Source organism: Lepidochelys olivacea (assembly GCF_965140295.1).
Source record: "Lepidochelys olivacea isolate rLepOli2 genome assembly, chromosome: 3".
In the NCBI taxonomy this organism is placed as follows: Eukaryota; Metazoa; Chordata; order Testudines; family Cheloniidae; genus Lepidochelys; species Lepidochelys olivacea.
The window spans coordinates 29,680,399-29,702,543 of record NC_140413.1 but is presented as its reverse complement, the minus strand read 5'-3'; the positions used below and the strand labels follow the sequence as shown (position 1 = coordinate 29,702,543).

The window sequence follows — 22,145 nt, the reverse complement described above, 5'->3', positions numbered from 1 at the left end:
TAAAATACATCTACAGTCTGTTTTAGTTTTCTTCAAAGTTTGTGACAGTCCTTTGATATTGTACTGTGAAAATGTAAAAATAGTCAGACTTTTTTTCCAGAAATAAAAACACATCTAGGAGAATACGCAAAACAAGGCAAAATGAAGTTTCATAGCACTTAATAAGGGTAATATAAAGTCAATGACTAATATTGAGGTTTGTAAAAAGGACTGGATGAAAAGTTACATGTACACATGAAAGTTATATTAGTTTCAATACTATCAATTATTGTTTCTGTAACCAAAACTCCCTCCCCACCCCAAAACCAATCAATATACATTCAAAATAGGCTGACATTGATATAATTGTGTGTAAAAATAGTGCACTATTTTTTCTGCCACAAAGCAAATTTGTATCCTAAGAGCTGGTAAACATTCTTTTATCCTTAAATACAGAGAATGGGCATAGACCTTGAAAAAATTAAATTAAGGCATTCAGATAGGTAAAATAGGACTGCCCATTATGAAATAATTGAAATGAGTATGTACTTCAAACGTCTCATTATACTAGCTGCTCAACAATGACATGCAGCTTTTGATAAACATGTATGAATGATATTAACTTCAACATTATGGCTTTACACAAGTGCATAGTTGCAACTGCAGTAAGTAATGGTATCTGATTAATATGCATAAAAAAATAAAGTGGAAAGTTTTTTTAAAACCCTCTTGCAGTATTACAGTACAATATATATACACAGTATAATGGTCACTTCTTAAAGATGCAGTCTATACCACTGTGGTGGATCTTTCCCGCCTACTTTTCTGGCAAACATGCTGGTGGCATCTCTCTATCAAAGTTGAAAGATGGATTTCTTCAGTTTTAATTTTCACTCTTCTCAATTCTTTTGTGAAATGTAGTGTGTGTGTGTCTTGCCAAGATAAACTTTTTTGGAACAAGACTCCAAAAGGTTAGCTAAAGTATCCTTATACTATTACCAACAGTCCTCATTTGATCAGTTACCCCAAGGGATTACAAAACAGCCCTCAGAGATTAGTAATTTATATTGCAGCAAAAATTGTAAACCTCTGATATATATAGTACAGTCTCTCAGGAAAATATATATTTTAATAAATTTTGGGACATCGTGTTTCAGTCTTGTTTTAGTGGGAAGAAAATTATCACCTTGAATAGTGACTGCATTCACAGAAGGCAGTTAGCTGAAAAAGAAGAAAGGTTTGATCAGTAAATGCAATGCACATCCCTCTGCTGAAAAGAGAAATTTGCTCCAATTTTTTATTTTAAATATGCACTTCTGCACTCTTGCAACAAATGCTACTTATTTGCATTAAATAGCATTATGTTATTTTAAAACACTGTATCCTATGCACCACAATTTCAAACTTATTCTGAGATTAAGACAATTATATTTTATTGATACTAATAACTCAGTTCATTGGGCATTCTCCTGAGGGAATTCTGCGCCAAAAAATACAAATTCTGTGCAAAATATTTTAAAATTCTGCACATATTATTTGTCAATAAATAATCATAATCAGCATGGCAGCGGAGAGCGCATGGCAGCAGAGAGCACAGGCCACTGGCTGCATGGAGGTGGGAGGTTGCCCTGCAGCTCCCCTCCCCCTCCAGGACACATTTGGCAGTGAGGCTGCACCTGACCGTTACACAGCACAAGGGCTGGACCTGCTCCAGAAACACCTTGGAGCCCTGCCCCGCCATGCCAGGTACACTAGGTGTGGGCAAGCAGGCTCAGACCAGCAGGATCCAAGTGTGGAGGGGCTTTGTGTGTGTGTGTGGGGGGGAATCCAAGTGTGGAGTTGAGAGGATTTGGTGTGGGGCAATCTAGGTGAGGATGGCTCAATGGTGGGGTCCAGGTACAATCTGAATAAACAGGAGCTCTTTGGGGAGAAGGGTTCCAAGTGCAGGGACAATGGGACTCTGCAGGAGGGGTCCAGGTGAAGGCAGCTGGGGCTCAGCAGGGGGAGTCTGGTGCTCATTGGGAGGGGTCTGGGTGTAGGGAGCTCACTGGGGGGTCTGGGTGTTGAGGGAGTGGAGCTTGGTGGGATGGGGGTCTGGATGGCTCATAGGGATGGTCCAGGTGCATACAGGGTGGGGCTCATCGGGGTGGGGTTTCAAGCATGTAGGGCTCAGCAGGGAGTGGTCTGGGTTTAGGGGTGGGGATCTGGATGCACAGGGGTGGGACTTAGTGGGGGAGTCCAGGTGTGTGTGTGTGGAGGATGTGAGGTTCAGAAGGGGGTCTGGGTATAGGGGGGAAGTCCAGATGCATGGGGGTTGGGTGGACAGGGGAGCAGCTCCGTATACAGTGACCCCTCCCTCCATGGTTGAGGAGCAATGGGGGCAGGAAGCAGGGCAGAGGAATGTGCGGAGCCAGGGGAGATTTGCAAACTAATTAGATCATTTTCAGTTAAACTAGTTTTAGTTAATTATAAATAGAACTGCTTTACATTTACAATAGCATTCAAGGAATTCAGCTCACTGCATTAGCAATGCAATTTTACTTAGAATTTTTTCAAGTGCACTGTTAGAAACCCAAAAAGCACAACACTACAGAGAAAAGCCAAGTCATAAATCTGTATTTCATAGCAATATTAGGAAATGCACAATGCAAAGCTCTTGTTTCAAGTTTGCTAGCCATAGACAAGTCACTTTACACTTTAAAAAGGCATTTTTACTGCAAACTGACATATCTTCAGTGTGTCAAATAAAGATTAAAACGTGACAATTTTTATTTTTACATCTCAAAAATGGTTTGTTTATAGAGGTTAGCAGTACTACTGCTATAAGTATATTCTCTGACAGTAGCAGTTATCTCCTTTTCCACTCAACTGGGACAGATAGACATGAATTCTGAACAGAAAACTATAATTAAAATCACATATGTAAAAGGCAAATACTCATTTTTAGTGAAAGTGACTCCTCTGAAAATTGATCTTTTTCAAACTGAATGAAATCTCATTTTGAATGCATAATATTAAAAATGAGATTTCTCATACTTTTTCTGCTTTGAAAAACAAAACCCAACTAGCATGCTCTATTCAAAAGTCAAACAATGCATTCCTCACTACTTTGATTTACCCTTTTACATCTTCAGAAATCAAAAACATCATCATCACCATCAATATCATCATCAACATCATCAAATGACCAATCCCAGTCTTTAAATGCCAAATCAAGCAATCTGCAATAGGAGGTTTTGATGTTTAAAATGGACTACTCTTTATTAAAATATTCCAAAGTCCAATGTTATTAAAATTATCACTATCTATTACAATACTGCCTTGTGTACACAGTCTTCTGATTTAACATTTCATGACATGTGGCATAACAAAAAGCAGGTTATAAATGAGGATTAATCTTTACATAAGTTTTCATTTCTCTATACAAAGTCCATGGCCATGCTAAATGCATATATATAATTTGTTTTAATAAACTAGATGAATTTAGTGCTCATGTAGATCAATATATTTTATACACTGGAAATTTGACACATAAATCACTAAATGTAATGTAGATTCCATTTAACTAATTCATATGACTCTTTCAGACTGAAGTCAGGAATCCTATTTTTGTAACATTTAGTAAAGTTGTTTAAAAAAAAACAACTCTAAAGCTTCATAAGGGCTAACTGCCGTCTTGTCTTGATGTTGCAGTTCTTCTTGGCTGAGCTGCAATTTTATGCTCATCTGCTAAACCTTCCATGAAAAAATATGTGAGCCATGAACAATTGTTTCAGCTCATCTAAAGAGCTAATATTTTATGCAAGTTAAGATTAATACATACTAAAGCATCTGAATACTCTAAAGGGGTTGGTCGGTCTGGATTTGCAAACAAATTAATGTAAATTTTACCATCCAGCATTTAGGACTTCATCGGAAGCCCAATAAAGTCAATAGGGGTCTTTCCATTGACTTCAATGGATTTTGCATCAGGCCTTTAAACATGACAAAGCGAGGATGGAGGAAAAACACTGACCTAAATAAAGTGCGTAAATGAACCTCCTCTAGCATAGTGTTTAAAATAAAGCATGTATTTATGATAATTAGTTTACATGTATTAAATATGATGGGCTTTGAGTTTTGTTTTTAATTTCTTTAACTTTCAAAAAATGATGAATCACTGAAGTTTTGATATTTATTTATTCTATGAGCTGTAAGTGTTGTCATTCCTCATATAGTGGTAGCAGATATTAGATATCAAAAGAAGTTGTCATTCATGTGGGGAAGCGAAGGTTAAACTTCTGCCACGATTTAGTGCCGCAATGAAACTGATAATCAGAAACTACACATAGTGTATGTGGAAACTGGTTTGCCTTTTAAATTATTAAAAAGAACAGCTGCGAAAAACTTAAAGAAACAGTCAGGACATTCAAGTCTTATGAGGGAAAATCCTCATTATTAATGAGGTATAGAAAAGAAAAATATACATTCCATATTGTAAACCCTTGCAGTAAGAACCTTTACAGAAACAAGTCAAACACAAACTAGCCATAGCATTCACACTAATTCACAAAAAAATATGTCGACTATTTGATGAACACACCAAAAAAAAATCTTAATTGAATTGATTTGACAAAGAAGCTCGCAATAGTAAGATGGATGTGATGACCTCACAGGCCTTTTCCATCTATAACTCCTATGATTTTACAACATAATTCAATATTAAATACATTAACAAAAAGCCATAATCTGGACAGGTTTCATAGAATCAGCAAAAACAACGAGGAGTCCTTGTGGCACCTTAGAGACTAACAAATTTATCTGGACATAAACTTTCATGGGCTAGAACCCAGTGCAGTTGCAGGAATAAAATGTGTAAAAGCAAAAAGATACAGCAGAATACATTTTTTGTTGTTACTCTGACATACTTCAGATTTCCCACAGTATATTTAATTACAATATCCTGGGGCAAATTCGTCCCCGGTGCAGCTCTGCTGAAGGTAGAGTTGCATCAAGGATTAATCTGAGCTATTATGCAGTTATCTTAGGTGAAAATAGTATCAGACTTTAATTTTTTAACAATCCCATCCGTATTAGGATACAGAAACAGAGTATATGGGTTATGAAGGAGAAAGATTTAAAACAGCAATACACAAGCAATATACAAAATCCAAAAATGACAAATACGTTTAACATACTTATGTGAATTTGTTCTTTTTTTTTCAAAAACTAGATTACCAAATGTGATTGATTGATAGATATAAATATATAACTTTCAAAATATTGTCATTTACAGATTTTAAGTGAGTTCTCATGGTTAGTATGGTCAGCATGCTCACAGGATGAGACACAGGTCCCTATTACTTACTGTTGCTATGGCAAAATATACAGTATAGAAAAAAAATCAGTGAAGAATGATTCGAAGGAGAGGGCCAGAGCTAAAAAAAAATTAGTAATAAAATGTAGAAGTAAATCTTACATGTACTATGTTACATGAACATTTTGTTAAAAAAAATCATGAGGATGAAAGTAGACTGTTACATACAAGGTGAAAATCTTAACTGAAAATTGCTGTTGACAAGTCAGAGTCTATGATTTGCTTCTTCAGAGGTCAGTAATACAGCCTGGAATAAAAAACGGTTACCTACCTTTATCTATTGTTCTTCGAGATGTGTTGCTCATGTCAATTCCAAGACGGTGTGTGTGTGCCGCGTGCATGATCATTGGAAGGTTTTCTCCTAGTGGTACCCGTCGGGTTGGCTGTGGAGCCCGCTGCATTGGCGCCCTTATGCTGGTATGAATACAGGTCCCTGATGACCTGCTGACCCTTCAGTTTCTTCTTGCTGGATACTCCGACAAAGGAGAGGCGAGTGGGCCTTGGAATGAATATGAGCAACACATCTCAAAGAACAACAGTTACGAAAGGTAGGTAACCGTTTTTTCTTCAAGTGATTGCTCATGTCCATTCCAAGTAGGTGACACTCAAGCAGTACCCTGGAGGAGGGGTCGGAGTTCACCAAGCTGCTGACTGTAGCATGGCTCTACCAAATACAGCATCATTTCTAGCCTGTTGAGTGATGGTGTAGTGCGACGTAAACGTGTGAACAGACGACCCCGTCTCTGCCCTGCAGGTGTCCTGAATGGGGACCTGTACCAGGAATGCTGCAGATGAAGCCTGTGCTCTTGTGGAGTGCACTGTCAATACCGGGGCCAGAATCTTTGCTAGGTCATAGCATGTTCTGATGCTGGCCGTGAAAGAAGAGATTCACTGAGATGAAATAGGGAGACCCTTCATTCTTTTGGCAATAGTGATGAAGAGCTGCGTTGACTTCCTATATGGCTTTGTTCGCTCGATGTAAAAGGCTAATGCCAGTCTAACATCCAGGGAATGGAGCATGCATTCCCTGTCGTTGGTGTACGGCTTAGGATAGAACACCGGCACGTGAAATTGTGAAACTTCCTTTGGGAGGAAAGCTGGGTGCAGCCGCAATTGTACCTTGTCCTTATAAAACATGGTATAAGGGGGCTTGGACGTCAAAGCCTTGAGCTCAGACTGGCTGATGTGATAGTCACTAGGAACACCACCTTTCCAGTACAGGTAGAGAAGGGAGCACGTTGCTAGGAGCTCAAAGAGAGGGCCCATGAGCCTTGAGAGCACCAGATTAAGACCCCATGGAGGGACTGGTTGTTTTATTTGGGGGTACAGTCTGTCCAGCCCTTGAGGAAACGACCCACCATAGGGATAGGAAACACTGAGTGTCCCATTGAGCTGGGATGGGAAAGCAAAGATTGCCACCACATGCACCTTTACTGATGAAAATGCCAGCCCCTGTTGCTTCAGGTGAAGCAAGTAATCCAGGATAAAGGGAATCAAGGACTGCAACAGAGTACCACCTTTCTGGAGGGACCAAATGGAAAATCTCTTACACTTTGCCACATAAGCGGCATGAGTGGAAGTCTTCCTGTTGCTGAGGAGACCCTCCCTAACCGAGTCTGGGCAGGAAGTTCTAGCGGAGTCAGCCATGGAGTTTCCATCCTGTGCGATGGAGAGACTCTAGGTTGGGGTGCTGGAATGGCAGTGGTCCTGTGTGATCAAGTCTGGAACCAAGGGCAAAGTCATGGGCGTATCCACTGACAGGTCCAGCAGTGCTGATGTGGCCATGCTGGTAGGAGGCCTCCAACTGTATTGAGTGCACAGCTTGAGGGCTTCCTGGCACATGGGAGAGGAGCAAGCACCACCTTCTCTGTTTATATAAAACACTGCTGTGGTATTGTCTTTCAGTACGGATACACATCTGCCCTGTAGATGGGTTTGAAACGTCGAGCAAGAGAGGTGAACCGTCCACAGCTCCCTGACGTTGATATGCAGTGGAAGTTCCACCTGAGACCAGAGGCCTTGTGTCCTGAGTTTGTCCAGGTGTGCCCCCCATTCTCTCGCTGATGCATCTGTGACTGGAGACAGCGACGGCTGAGGCATGGAGAATGGCATTCCCACACATACTGCTTGTGGGTTGAGCCACCATGGGAGAGATTTGAGAACCCTAGGAGTAAGAGTGACTAGTCTATGTGGTCTCGGTTTGGCCTGTAAACTCAGGCTAGCCACACCTGAAGAGGATGTAGCTGCAACCTGGCACACTGTACCACATACGTGCAGGCAGCCATATGCCCGAGCAACTTCAGACAAGTTCATGCTGTCATAGTGGGGAAATCTCTTGAGATCCTCTATGATGGCATGCATGGCAAGGAAACAAGCTCCTGGGAGAAAAGCCCTGGCCTAGGTCGAGTCCACGAGGGCTCCGATGAACTCTATCCTCTGTGTAGAGGTTACAGTAGAACTTTTCACGTTTAGAAAGAGACCGAGCCTGAGGAATTCACCAGAATGCACCAGAGTCACATAGTCCTCCACTTGGGCCCAAGATCGACCCTTGATCAGTCAGTTGTCCAGGTACAAGAAAACTTGCACCTGTCACTTTCGCAGGAAGGCCACCACAACTGTCATACATTTGATGAACACCCGAGGGGCTGACAAAAGGCCAAATGGGAGGACCGTGAACTGACAGTGGGTGTCGTTGACCACAAATAAAATGAAACGTCTGTGGGACAGGATTATGGACACATGGAAGTACGCATCCTTCATATCAAGAATGGCTTACCAGTCCCCTGGATCCACAGAGGGAATGATGGAAGCCAAGAAGACCATGCGAAACTTCAGCTTCTTCATGAATCTGTTAAGGTTTCACAGGTCAAGAATAGGCCGGAGCCCACCCTTGGCCTTGGGGATTAGGAAGTAACGGGAATAGAATCCCCTGCCCCTGAACTCCATAGGAACCTCTTTTACTGCCCCGATTTGTAGGAGCATTTGCACCTCCTGCACTAGAAGTTGCTTGTGAGAAGGTTCCCTGAAGAGTGACAGGGAAGGTGGGTCAGAGGATACAGAATTGGAGAGAATATACCAAGCCTACTATGCTCAAGACCTAGACATCTGATGTTATTTGGGCCCAAGCATGGTAGAAATGGGATAGACTGTTCACAAAAGGAGGGGAAATATCAGGGATTGGACTGGTGTGATGCCCCTGGGCGCATCTTCAAAAGTTTTTCTTAGGAGCTGGCAACTGTCTCACTGAGCCATGGCTCCGGGTAGAGGATGACTGCGGAGGCCTTACCCTAGTATTCCTACCTCGTCTCCTGTTATAGTCTTGTCTCGGCTGAGAGGGGTAGAAGCAAGGCGGTGGCTGAGGCTTAAAATGCTTTCTTTGCGGGGCTGGCGTATGACGCCCCAAGGACTTTAAGGTCGCTCTAGAGTGCTTGAAACTGTGGACCCTAGAGTCCGTCTGCTCAGCAAAGAGACTCGTACCATCGAAGGGCAGGTCCTGAAAAGTCTGTTGGACCTCCAGGGGGAGGTCCAAGACTTGAGCCACAAGCTGCACCGTATTACAATGGCCGTGGACATTGTACGGGTGGCCGAGTCCGCTGAGTCTAATGCAGCCTGCAAGGAAGTCCTTGCAATGGTCTTCCCTTCCTCCAGGGCCACCCCAAAGTCAGAGCAGGAGTCAGATGGAAGCAGCTCCTTAAAGTTGGACAGGTAGTTCCAAGAGTTAAAACTCTAGTGCCTAAGAAACTGCCTATTGATTGGTGATTCGAAGCTGGAACCCCGGTGGAATAGACCTTATGGTCAAAGAGGTCCAGCTTCGTTGCCTCTTTAGACTTTGGACTGGGGCCCTGGTGACCCTGCCTTTCTTTGGCATTGGCTGCATCCATGACTAGCATGCCCGGCTGACGGTGGGTGAAAAGGTATTAGTATTCTTTAGAGGGTACAAAGTACTTCCTTTCCACCCCTTTAGCCGTGGATAAAATGGAAGCAGGAGTGTGCCAGAGGGTCTTGGTAGTATTGTGGATGGTCTTGATCAATGGCAAGGCCATGCTGGAAGGACCTTCTGGTGTCAGAATGTCCACCATAGGGTCCATTTCTTCTGACACCTCCTCCGCTTGCAGGCCCAGATTTTGGGCTACTCTTCTCAGCAGCTCCTGATGGGCTCTATTGTCCAAAGCCGGTAAGGAGGCAGATGAGCCCGCTACTGCTTCGCACAGGGAGAAGGATAAAGAAGCCCTCATAGGCACAGGGTCCTCCTGACCTTCCAACTCACAGAGGTCCTCCCTTGCAGGAGCTTCCTGTGCAGTGGCGGATGTGAATTTGGAGTCGGGTCTGGTGCTGGGCTTGGAACCCCTTGGAGGTTCCCTCACCATGGAGGCAGGTGGAGGTCCCCGTCTGTCAGACGTGACTAAAAGGGACCTGAGGCTTGGCCTCAGGGCTCTATGATATGCCCATTGGGTTCAAAACAGCCACTGAGCAGGTGCCTGCCACTGTGGTGGCCAGAGCATCATTGGAAGTTGCTGCGTCTCGTTATGCCTGGAGTGACGAGACCAGTGCCGGCTGCGTCTGGAAACACCTGACTCCAGCTCTGACTCTGAGCATGAGTCTGATCTTGGGCTCCAAGGCAGTGCCGTGTGGGACGGTACTGGTGATTGGTGCCAAGGTGAGGACGACCGGTGCCGTAGCATGCCCTGTTTGCCCTTAGACAGTCCAGCCACCCTGCGCCATGCTGGAGCTGCTGATGCTGTCGGCTCTGCCAGCTCCGGGGAGTGCTGGGTTGCCATCTCTATGAGGTTCCTAGCAGTCTTGAAAGTGTCAGGAATGGACGGCATGTCCAACTCCCCAGTTTGGCTCTCCCATCCCGGGGAGTCCAACGGGACTGGACTCAACAGTTCCCCCTGGGTGGCCAGAATTAACAGTACCAGCTGTCCCTGAGCAGGAGCTGGGTGTCCCAATGTGGGATGCACTCCATGGGCAACCTTGTGTTCCACTGCTCGGACTGTCAGCGAGCGCCCTTTTTCAGCTCTTCTCCATTTCTTATGCGGCACTTGGAAGTGAGATCGGTGCCAAGAAATCAACAAACTTGTCTTCAGTGCCAGAGCGTCAGTGCTGTAGGTCTCTGGACCCTGAGTTCTTCACAGGCACCACAGCCTCCCTTACTGAGGCCGATGCGTGCTGCACTGAAGCACTGGGCTTGGATCCGGATGCAGTCTGAGCCAGCTGGGGACAGAGATCTGACTCCATAAGGAGAAGCTTAAGTCTAAAGTCTCTCTCCTTCTTCGTCCTTGGGCAGAAGCTCCTGCAGTTCTTGCATTTGTCGGTCTGGTGGGTTTCCCCCAAGCACTTTAAGCATGAGTCATGAGGATGCCCCGGTCCCCAGAGGGAAGTAAGAAAACAGGGAATGGGGAGAACTTCCACCAACAGAAACTTATCTACGAACTAACTAAAACACTAGAAAAAACTACACTAAGTAGAACTATATAAAAGAACAACTGTTCGCTAGAAGAGCTTGCCCGAGGCAAGAGAACAAAGAAGCTCCAACAACCGTCACTGGCGGTAAGAAGGAACTGAAGAGGTGGCGGGTCGGCAGGGACCTATATTCACTGCCATAAGGGCACCACTCCAGGAGGCTCCACAGATCGACCCGACGATCGAGCATGTGGTGCGCATACACCTACTTGGAACTGATATGAGCAATCATTTGAAGAAGAATGTTAACTAGACTGCAATTAATGTGCAAGTGAGTGCATCCCACTTTGCTCCTGAACAGTCAGAAGACAGTACTGGCAGGATTCATGATTCAATCTGATTACAAACTTCCGCTTCCTGATTGGTTCAGGATGATTATTTCTTTTTAACTTCTATCTTTGTCTACCATTTAGAATGTAAATTTAAATACCACGGAATTTATTTCATGACTACGATGGAAAGCTTTCTAGATATTCTGAAAGTATGCAAGAATGTAAGGAAATCTTCCTGGGGTGAACATCAAGATTTATTGCCCCTCAAATTATATATCATTTTAAGCTTCACCTGAGTCAATAAAGCTTGATGTTCACTTCAACATAGTCAATATCAGTTTAATAAATTGGGCAAATATGGACTAGACATGACCATCAGAAAGCTACTAAAATGTTCAGGTTTAGTGAAGGATTTTTGAGCATAGTTTTCTGACTGTTAGCTTTAAGGATTTAGGAGGAAAATTCATTTACAAATGTTTTACTAGAGATGTACAAGTATTCAACAGATTATAAATACATGAAAATCCTACTGACGTCCACTTTGGAAAAGCTAGTGCTTTAGCAAAGATATTCTTCCAATAGACTTTTCTCTATTAGGATAATTCCTTAGTGGATGGCTGGCAACTGACTTACTCTGCGTATTTCGCTGATATACTCAACCAGTTTGACTGGCTTTGCAATAATAAATACAAATTTAACTCTGAAATAGGACTACTAGAGCTTACCTTTTGTATCATCACTGATAGGTCTAAAAGGAAATTATTTACAAGTTGTTACCATGGTTACAATTTTGTTGTTTTGGGGTGCAAGAATGGTCCTGGCACCACATTCAGCCAAAGTACTGAGAAGCAAGTCAGTGACCATTCATTTAAAAGAGACAAACTGGTTGAGAGTGGGGGAACTCAGTTACTGCAAGCACAGGTAAGGTTTAATCCTCTGATAGCCATTACCATAAAAGTTTTTTGGGGACTATAAGACTTTTAACAAATTTTGTCCCTTCTCTTTTTACAAGTATCAATGTCTCTGTCACAAATGCATGTGCTGTATATGGACACACATCATGATTTTCCTCCCCATATTATACAAGTATAATTTAATGTGAACTTTTCATATAAATAATGTATAGCAGAGAGAATCCCATACAACAGGCTACAAGATGGTACACAGAGTTGTCTAGGATTGTAAGGTAAACCCGTGTTTCAGAAATACAGTGTGATCTGTAAATAAAGATCACTGTAGTGCACACACAAAAAAGGGCAGAGTTAAGAGTGAACATTTAACTTTTATATTTCCTGACTTAAGTGTTTTATTTTCAACCTTCTATTCAACCTTAATCTTCTATTAACACAGGAGTTTCGTGTACAGTATTAGATACAAGTCAGTCCCAGAAGCTTTTTCTCCGAATATAATTTGCATATCAGTAATGTAAAGCTGAAGAGAACGAATATGGGTATATCACCCAATCAGACAGGGCAGCTCTCACTCTACTGGCTCCTATCAGAGGACAGTCTGTGTAATTGGGAATTGTTGTTTTCGGAGAAACAAACACTTTTGTTAGTACACATCAAAAATACATCACAATTATTCAACTGTGATGACCGGGAGAACCACATGGTGACTTGCCTGCCTGGAGTGAAGGTTGTGGATGTCTCAAGACATCCAGATAGGCTTATGTGTAGTGCTGGGGAGGAGTCGGTGGTTGTGATATATGTAGGTATCAATGACAAAGGGAAGGATAGGAGGGAAGTCCTGGAGGCCCAATTTAAGCTGCTAGGTAAGAGACTGAAGTCTAGGACCTCCATGATAGCATTCTCTAAAATGCTTCCAGTCCCACGTACAGGGCCAGTTAGCCAGGCAAAACTGCAGGGTCTCAGTGCATGGATGAGATGATGGTGTAGGGAGGAGGGGTTTATATTTACTAGGAACTGGGGGAACTTTTGGGAAAGGGGGAGCCTGTACAACAAAGATGGGCTCCACCTAAACCAAAATGAAACCATATTGCTGGCACTTAAAATTAAAAGGCTTGTTGAGAAGTTTTTAAACTAAGGGCTGGGGAAAAGCTGACAGGTGCGGAGGAGCACATGGTTCAGACATCCCTTAGGAGAGGATCTATAAATGGAGTTTCCCTATGTCCTAATAAGGAGGAGAGGATGGAAGATGATAAAATACAGGTAGGATTTGATGAGAACCAGTCAAATGAAAAAAAGTTCCTTTCAATTACGTCGTGTAATGGCAGGCAGCTAAACAGTGACAAGTTTTTAAAGTGCTTATATACAAATGCTAGAAGTCTAAATAATAAGATGGGTGAACTAGAGTGCCTTGTATTAAATGAGGATATTGACATAATATGCATCACAGAAACTTGGTGGAATGAGGATAATCAATGGGACACAGTAATACTATGGTACAAAATATATCGGAAGGACAGAACAGATCGTGCTGGTGGGGGAGTGGCACTATATGTGAAAGAAAGCGTAGAATCAAACCAAGTAAAAATCTTAAATGAACCAAATTGTACCACAGAATCTCTATAGATAGTAATTCCATGCTCTAATAGTAAGAATATAGCAGTAGCGATATATTACAGACCACCTGACCAGGATGGTGATAGTGACTGTGAAATGCTCAGGGAAATTAGAGAAGCTATGAAAATAAAAAACTCAGTAATAATGGGGGATTTCAATTACCCCCATATTGACTGGGTACATATCAATTCAGGACAGGATGCAGAGATAAAATTTCTTGACATCTTAAATGACTGCTTCTTGGAGCAGCTAGTCCTGGAACCCACAAGAGGAAAGGCAATTCGTGATTTAGTCCTGGAGCATAGGATCATAGAATCATAGAATATCAGGGTTGGAAGGGACTTCAAGAGGACATCTAGTCCAACCCTCTGTTCAAAGCAGGACCAATCCCCAACTAAATCATCCCAGCCAGGGCTTTGTCAAGTCTGACCTTAAAAACCTCTAAGGAAGGAGATTCCACCACCTCCCTAGGTAACCCATTCTAGTGCTTCACTTCCCTCCTAGTGAAAAAGTTTTTCCTAACATCCAACCTAAACCTCCCCCACTGCAACTTGAGACCATTACTCCTTGTTCTGTCATCTGCTACCACTGAGAACAGTCTAGATCCATCCTCTTTGGAACCCCCTTTCAGGTAGTTGAAAGCAGTTATCAAATCCCTCCTCATTCTTCTCTTCCGCAGACTAAACAATCCCAGTTCCCTCAGCCTCTCCTCAAGTCTTGTGCTCCAGTCCCCTAATCATTTTTGTTGCCCTCCACTGGACTCTTCCCAATTTTTCTACATCCTTCTTGTAGCGTGGAGCCCAAAAACTGGACACAGTACTCCAGATGAGGCCCCACGAATGTCGAATAGAGGGGAATGATCACGTCCCTCGATCTGCTGGCAATGCCCCTACTTATACAGCCCAAAATGCCATTAGCCTTCTTGGCAACAAGAGCACACTGTTGACTCATATCCAGCTTCTCGTCCACTGTCACCCCTAGGTCCTTTTCTGCAGAACTGCTGCCTAGCCATTTGGTCCCTAGGATCTAGTCCAAAAGGTGAATATAGCTGGACCTCTTGGTAATAGTGACCATAATATAATTAAATTTAACATCCCTGTGGCAGGGAAAACACCACAGCAGCCCAACCCTGTAGTATTTAATTTCAGAAAGGGGAACTACACAAAAATGAGAAAGTTAGTTAAACAGAAATTAAAAGGTATAGCACCATAAGTGAAATTCCTGCAAGCTACACAGAAACTGTTTGAAGACAACATAATAGAGGCTCATGTTAAATGTATACTCCAAATTAAGAAACATATAGAACCAAAAAAGAGCCACTTTGGCTAAACAACAAAATGAAAGAAGCAGCGAGAGGCAAAAAGGCATCCTTTAAAAAGTGGAAGTTAAATTCTAACAGGGAAAACAGAAAGGAGCATAAACTCTGGCAAATGAAGTATAAAAATATAATTAGGAAGGCCGAAAAAGTATCTGAACAACAGCTAGCAAAGACTCAAAAAGTAGTAGCAAAAAATGTTTTAAGTACATCAGAAGCAGTGGGGCCACTGGATGATTGAGATGCTAAATGAGCACTCCAGGATAATAAGGCCATTGCGGAGAAACTAAATGAATTCTTTGCATAGGTATTCATGGTTGAGGATATGAGGGAGATTCCCAGACCTGAGCCATTCTTTTTAGGTGACAAATCTGAGGAACTGTCCCAGATTGAGGTGTCACTGGAGGATAGCTAATGTGATACCAATTTTTAAAAAGGGCTCCCTGGCAAATACAGGCCGGTAAGCCTGACTTCAGTACTGGGCAAATGGGTTGCCTACAGTAATTAACAAAATTGTCAGACAATGAATGAATGAATGATGAACATAATTTGTTGGGGAAGAGTCAACATGGTTTTTGTAAAGGGAAATCATGCCTCATCGATCTACCAGAATTCTTTGAGGAGGTCAACAAGCATGTGGAGGGATCCAGTGGATATAGTGTATTTAGATTTTCAGAAACCCTTTGACAAGGTCCCTCACCAAAGGCTCTTAAGCAAAGTAAGAAGTCATGGGATGAGAAAGAAGGTTCTCTCATGGATTGGTAACTGGCTGAAAGATAGGAAACAAAGGGTAGGAATAACCTGTCAGTTTTCAGAATGGAGAGAGGTAAATAGTGGTGTCCCCCAGGGGTCTGTACTGGGAGTAGTCCTATTCAACATATTCATAAATGATCTGGAAAAAGGGGTAAACAGTGAGGTGGCAAAATTTGCAGAAGATACAAAACTACTCAAGATAGTTAAGTCCCAGACAGACTGTGAAGAGCTACAAAAGGATCTCTCAAAACTGGGTGAATGGGCAACAAATTGGCAGATGAAATTCAATGTTGATAAATGCAAAGTAATGCACATTGGAAAATATAATCCCAATTATACATATAAAATGATGCAGTCTAAATTAGCTGTTACCACTCAAGAAAGATCTTGGAGTCATTGTGGATAGTTCTCTGAAAACATCCACTCAGTGTGCAGTGGCAGTCAAAAAAGCAAAGAAAATGTTGGGAATCATTAAGAAAGGAATAGATATTAAGACAGAAAATATCATATTGCCTCTATATAAATCCATGATATACCCACATCTTGAATACTGCAAGCAGCTGTGGTGGCCCATCTCAAAAAAGATATATTGGAATTGGAAAAGGTTCAGAAAAAGGCAACAAAAATGATTAAGGGTATGGAACGGCTGCCATATGAGGAGAGATTAATAAAACAGGGACTTTTCAGCTTGGAAAAGAGATAACTAAGGGGGGAATATGATAGAGGTCTATAAAACCATGACTGGTGTGGAGAAAGTAAATAAGGAAGTGTTGTTTACTCCTTCTCATAACACAAGAACTAGGGGCCACCAAATGAAATTAATAGGCAGCAGGTTTAAAACCAACAAAAGGAAATACTTTTTCCACACAACACACTGTCAAACTGTGGAACTCCTTGCCAGAGGATGTTGTGAAGGCCAAGACTATAACAGGGTTCAAAAAAAGAACTAGATAAATTCATGGAGGATAGATCCATCAATGGCTATTAGCCAGGATGGGCAGGGATGGTATCCCTAGCCTCTGTTTGCCAGAAGCTGGGAATGGGCAACAGTGGGATGGATCACTTGATGATTACCTGTTCTGTTCATTCCCTCTGGGGTACCTGGCATTGGCCACTGTCAGAAGACAGGATACTGGGCTAGATGGACCTTTGGTCTGACCCAGTATAACCATTCTTACGTTCTTATGCTAGTGAAAAATGGCATTAAAAATTGAATTGTATTAAAATTAACCTATAACCTGATTAGGTTTGAAATCTGAGATAATTTAAAACTGGTATAGCACACAGGGAAAATCAGTCTGTGGTTGATTTGATTTAATTATTTAGCTCTCCCATTCCAGCCCTAAAATTCAAGGGGTTAAATTAAAACAATTATACTGTGTTGTCTCATCACGTTCCAAAATACAATGGGGCCAATTAAAGTTATATATTCGCATTTCACTACCTATCTTCTTAAGGCAATTCTTGCAGTTCTGTATGCTTGCTCAGCTGCTGATTTTACAAGTTACATAGATGATAACACACATCTGAGATAAGAAAAGGGCCCAACAGTTCAGGCTTTCCTTAGTGTTCTGTAACATCTGCTACCAAGCAAAGAGGATTATGGACATTAGAAGTATAATAATTGTATTGTTATTGCATGGCATCACTAAAGGGTAGAGAAGTTAAGGTGGTTTGTGTGCTTGAACTATGTATTTTTATTGTTTAAAATATCTGGATTCCTTTTAAGTGTAACCTTGATGCTGAATTTTGCATTTGTAATGCTTGATTTTGTGATAATTGCAACATCTCTCTAATGTTTTTTACTCTTAAATTACTATATATAATCTCCAACTTTAACTCCATTTTAAACATTTTTTTAAACTGGGAAGAAATGTAAGGCCTGACCCAAAGCCCAATGAAGTAAATGGAAAGATACCAATGGAGCAGCTTCTCTTAAACATGTAATTTACCTACATTTACCTGCAGCCCAGCTCAACACACACAAAATGTTAAGTGTAAGAATTGGGTTTTCAGTAGAAATACCAGACAGGCAGTAAGATGCCTGCACTTTTCTACTAAGTCCTTCAATATTTTGGTACAGCTGAAGTTCTAAATCACATATGATCTAACTATATGAAGTTCCATTTCTAGAAGGTTTGGGGTGGAGTGGAATCTCATCTTCCAAGACAAGTAACTGTACTGCTGGAGCATTCTTTAGTCCAGGAAAACTGCTAATTAGAATGTGATTCTAATAAGCTATTGGATAGCAAAGTAGTCAGTACTTACCTAAAAGAATATTAAAAATGAGATCAGTTTATTGTTTTGCTTTTGGAGTAAATTTATCTTTAGTGTCATTCAGCATTAAAAAGTAAGAGAGACAGAAGGAAATATGGCTTTTCCTGTCTCTACACTGGATTTCAGCAGGTAACTCCTACAAGCTGCAACTAATAGACTTCTCCATCTCCCTCAAAGAAAGATGGGGTAGAGAGAGAAAGCATGTGTACACATTCTTATCTGTTAATCTGGGTGCTTGTGACAGAAACAAAGAGACCAACAGAAAGAGGCTAAAACAACAGTGAAAGAAGAATTGGTACCTAACTTTAGCTACTCCTTTTCTCAGAGTCCCCATTTAAGATTTCAATAGTCTCTCTATTTTAAATCAACCATATTAATCCTGACTTGGCAAAAATGTAAAGAATTAAATGATATATGAGATAGAGAAGGCAACAACTTATACCATCTCTACGTATTAGGTTCTGAAAAGAACCAATTAAATTTAATTGTTTTTTTGTTTCATTTTTGGGGGGAGGGAGGGTGTTTTCTAATTAGCTCTAATATTAGCAAAGTCATCTAGGTTTGTATGCTGGCACACATAATGGAGTATACATGGAGACTCCCTTTTAATAAACTAGCCTGAGTTTTCCCTCCATTAACAACAATCCGACACTGTGAGAGGATGATTTAGGATATCAGAAGAGGAACTTCTCTAAAAAAGTGCTATGATCACTGCTTGGTAGTGACAACTAGCCCATAGTATTGTGCATCATTGAGAACGTTACCCCTCACAACTAAACAATTTCTCTTGATGAAGTTTGAGCAGACATCAGTCTTCTTGCTGATCCTCTCCTCTGACAGACTGCTGCACTAAGCACAACCCTTTCAAAAATATCAATGGTCTAGATAAAGTTAGAGCCCTCTTCTCCTGATTATAAACCAAAGACTAGGCAGAAGTAAGCTAATCATCTAGATAAATTTTCAAGTACATTTTCCTCTGTTTTAAGATAACAGAATCCGCTATCAAGACCTTTGGAAAAAATTGAGGGGAAGAGAAATGAAAACCTGATGTGGAGATGAGAATTAAAAATTGTCTTTGTCAACAGCAAATCTCAAGAATTTCCAGTGGAGATTAGCTATGGGAATATGAAAGACTGAATCTTAAAGGCCTAGGCAGGGACACATGCACCCTGGAGATGAATGTATGGCTGCAAAGATGGTATTGATCAGAGGACGTGGGCTTCCTCAACCATGGGATGCCATTCGGGAGGGAGGACTATTGGTAAGAGACGGAGTCCACCTGACCAAGAAGAGGAGCATCCTTGGACACTGACTAGACAAACTATGAGGAAGGCTTTAAAATAGGTTCAAAGGGAGCAGAAGAAAAATGCCCACAGGTTGGTATATAAAAAAAGTGACCTTCACAAAGGGCGAGATGCTAGGGGGATAGGGGAGGGAAAATGGACAATTACAATAGTTTCAAAGAAGCAATAAGACGGAAAAACTGTGGATGTCTATACACAAATGTAAGGAATATGGGGAATAAACAAGAAGAACTGGAAGAATTAGTACACAACAGTTAAGTCTTAATTTAGGTTATCACTGAAACTTGGTGGGATAAATCTCATGATGGGAGTACAGGTATGGAGGGCTATATCTTATTCAGGAAGGAGAGACAGGGGAAAAAGGGAGGAGGTGTTGTTGTATACATCAAAAATGTATACACTTGTTCTGGACTTGTTTATAGACCTAATGGGGGTCAAAGTGGACTTTCTGTGGTTGACTAATTACCTGAGAAGATAGCAGATGGTAGAGGAATTGGGTTGCTAACTGGACTTCCTTGAATTATCTGCCTGTAAGAAACCAGTCATCAAGCTATGGGAAGACAGTAAACCCATTTCTTCTCATCCAAGCTGCCACCACTGAAAAGACCTTTGTAAAGATCCTGGGTGCCATAGCTAGTCTCAGTGGAAGGATTCTGAATAGTTAATGGTCATGACCAAGGAGGAACCTGAGGAACCTTCTGTGAGCTGGGTGAATGTCTATATGAAAGTATACGTCTTTCAAGTCTAGAGCCACGAACCACACGGCTTTGTCCAGAGAGGGAATTACTGATACCAATATAAAAAAAAGGAGTACTTGTGGCACCTTAGAGACTAACAAATTTATCTGAGCATAAGCTTTTGTGAGCTACAGCTCACTTCATCAGATGCATGAATAAATGTGTTCGTCTCTAAGGTGCCACAAGTACTTGTTTTCTTTTGGCGGATACAGACTAACACAGCTGCTACTCTGAAACCTGATACCAATATGACCATGCAGAATTTTAATTTTTGTATAAATACATTTAGTTAGTGTAAGCTAAGAATCAATCTCCATTCCCCATTCTTTTTGGGGACTAAGAAGTAAGGGGAATAGAATGCTTTCCTTTGATGTTGAGGTGGAACTCTTTCTATGGCTCTCCAGTGGAGAAATGAGTCCACTTCTTGACACAGAATTTGGTCATGAGATTTGTCCCAGAAAAGGAACCATAAAGAGGTTTTATGGGCTGGGGTTGACAGAAGCTCGATCAAATAGCCATAGTGAATAATTTCCAGCACTCGTTTGTCTGTTGTTAAAGCTCTCCAGTTGTGGGTCTCCAAAAATACTGAGGGGCAATGGGTCTTGACAGTCCCATCAAAAGAAATTCGTTGTCTGTGGGTTAGCGTGAAGTGTGGCAATGGATGTTGCAGGAGCTGTGTACTTAGGCCTTTGTACCTTTTGTTGTTTGAGTGGTGGTTCCTGGAAGCACTGGTGGTAAAATGGTTAAAGAGGTAGTCTTGCTCTGTACTCCTGCTTATGATGTTTTCTCTTAGGAGCAGGAGTATAGATACTCAGAAAACAAAGCATGGTCTTTGAGTCCTTGAAAGAGTGAAGAGAAGCATCCTCTTTTCACAGAGTAATTTAATTGAATCAAAGGGCAGATCTTGAATTGTATTCTGCACCTCTCTAGGAATACCTGAGGATTGTAACCCAGAATCCCCCCTCATGGGAATGGCCATAGCATGCACAGGATCTACTGCAGTCTGGAGATAGGTTTTGGCCACTAGTTTGCCTTCATAAATTATGGACTGCAACTGAGGTCTATCTTCCTGAGAGAGCTTATCCTTAAAATCCAACAACAAGCATGATTAATGAAGTTGTATTTAGTTAGAAGGGCGGGATAATTTGACATTCCAAATTGGAGAGAGGGGGAAGAGATTTTTCTCCTTAGGAAGCTGAGCTGTTTAACACCCTTGTCCAAGGATATAGTTTTGAGATGTTGCAGTCTGGATCTTTTGGTGGCTGCTTGTACCACCAGAGTTGGGCCGGGTGCAAGAGAATAGAAACTCTGCCCCCTTACATGGAATGAAGTAGCATATCTCAGCTCTCTTTGCATTGGAAGTGCGAGAAGAGGGAGTGTGCCACACTGTTCTAGCTGTATTCATGATGCCCCCATTTATCGTGAAGGCCTCTCAACAGGGACTTGAGGGTTACAAGATGCCCAGAAATCTATGTTAGGGCTCCTGAATCTCTTCAAGCTGTATCTGGAGCTCAGACACCACCCTTTGTAGGAACTCCTGATATTGCTTGTGGTCATCTGGCAGAGATGGTAAAGATGGGGGTAACTGCCTCATTTGGGGAAGATCATGAAATTGCTCCCGAATCATCAGAAATGTCAGATCCAGTTCAACTTCATCTTCCTCATACACTGATGGGGCCAGTTCTTGTTGGCCAGGAGATGGTAAATAAGGCTCACATACTGCTCCCAGGAGCATAAAGTAGGCATCCCAGGGGCCCCAAGGACCCCAGTATGAGGAATCAAGTGGCTGAGAAGGACCCCATGGCACAAGGTGACACCTGTGTCTTGGAAAGTCATATCTGGTTGGAGAATGAAACCCAATCTCTGAGGACCAGTTTCTAAATAGTAAGATTAGGGCCCTTCTGGAACTTCTGACTCAATGAATGAAAAAGCCGGATCCTGAACTACCAGTGTGATTGGGTGATTGGGTATTCAGGCTTGTGGGTGGCAGAGGAGAGCAGATTTGTATCCTTGGAATAACTTCCTTCTCTGGAGTAACTATGTCTCTGAATAAAGAGGGACACAAAGGGGGAGGATGATGATAGGGGAGAGCAAAAATATCCTTTGGAAAGACATAGGTCTCGAACCACCCTAGGGTTTGGCGGGAGTTGGTGGAACTGTTGGA

At 41.9% G+C, this 22,145-nt stretch overlaps 1 protein-coding gene across 2 annotated transcripts in view; it reads right to left on the bottom strand.

Moving 5' to 3' along the window:
* Positions 1-229: 229 nt before the first annotated feature.
* The window catches only part of ROCK2 (Rho associated coiled-coil containing protein kinase 2), a 163,645-nt gene continuing 141,729 nt past the window's right edge, over positions 230-22,145 (bottom strand). For both annotated transcript variants that reach the window (XM_084622351.1, XM_084622352.1), the window contains one exon: positions 230-1,200. In XM_084622351.1, coding sequence (XP_084478477.1) covers positions 1,197-1,200 — 4 coding nt within the window. In that variant the 3' untranslated portion in view covers positions 230-1,196. The remainder of the gene's footprint in view (positions 1,201-22,145) is intronic.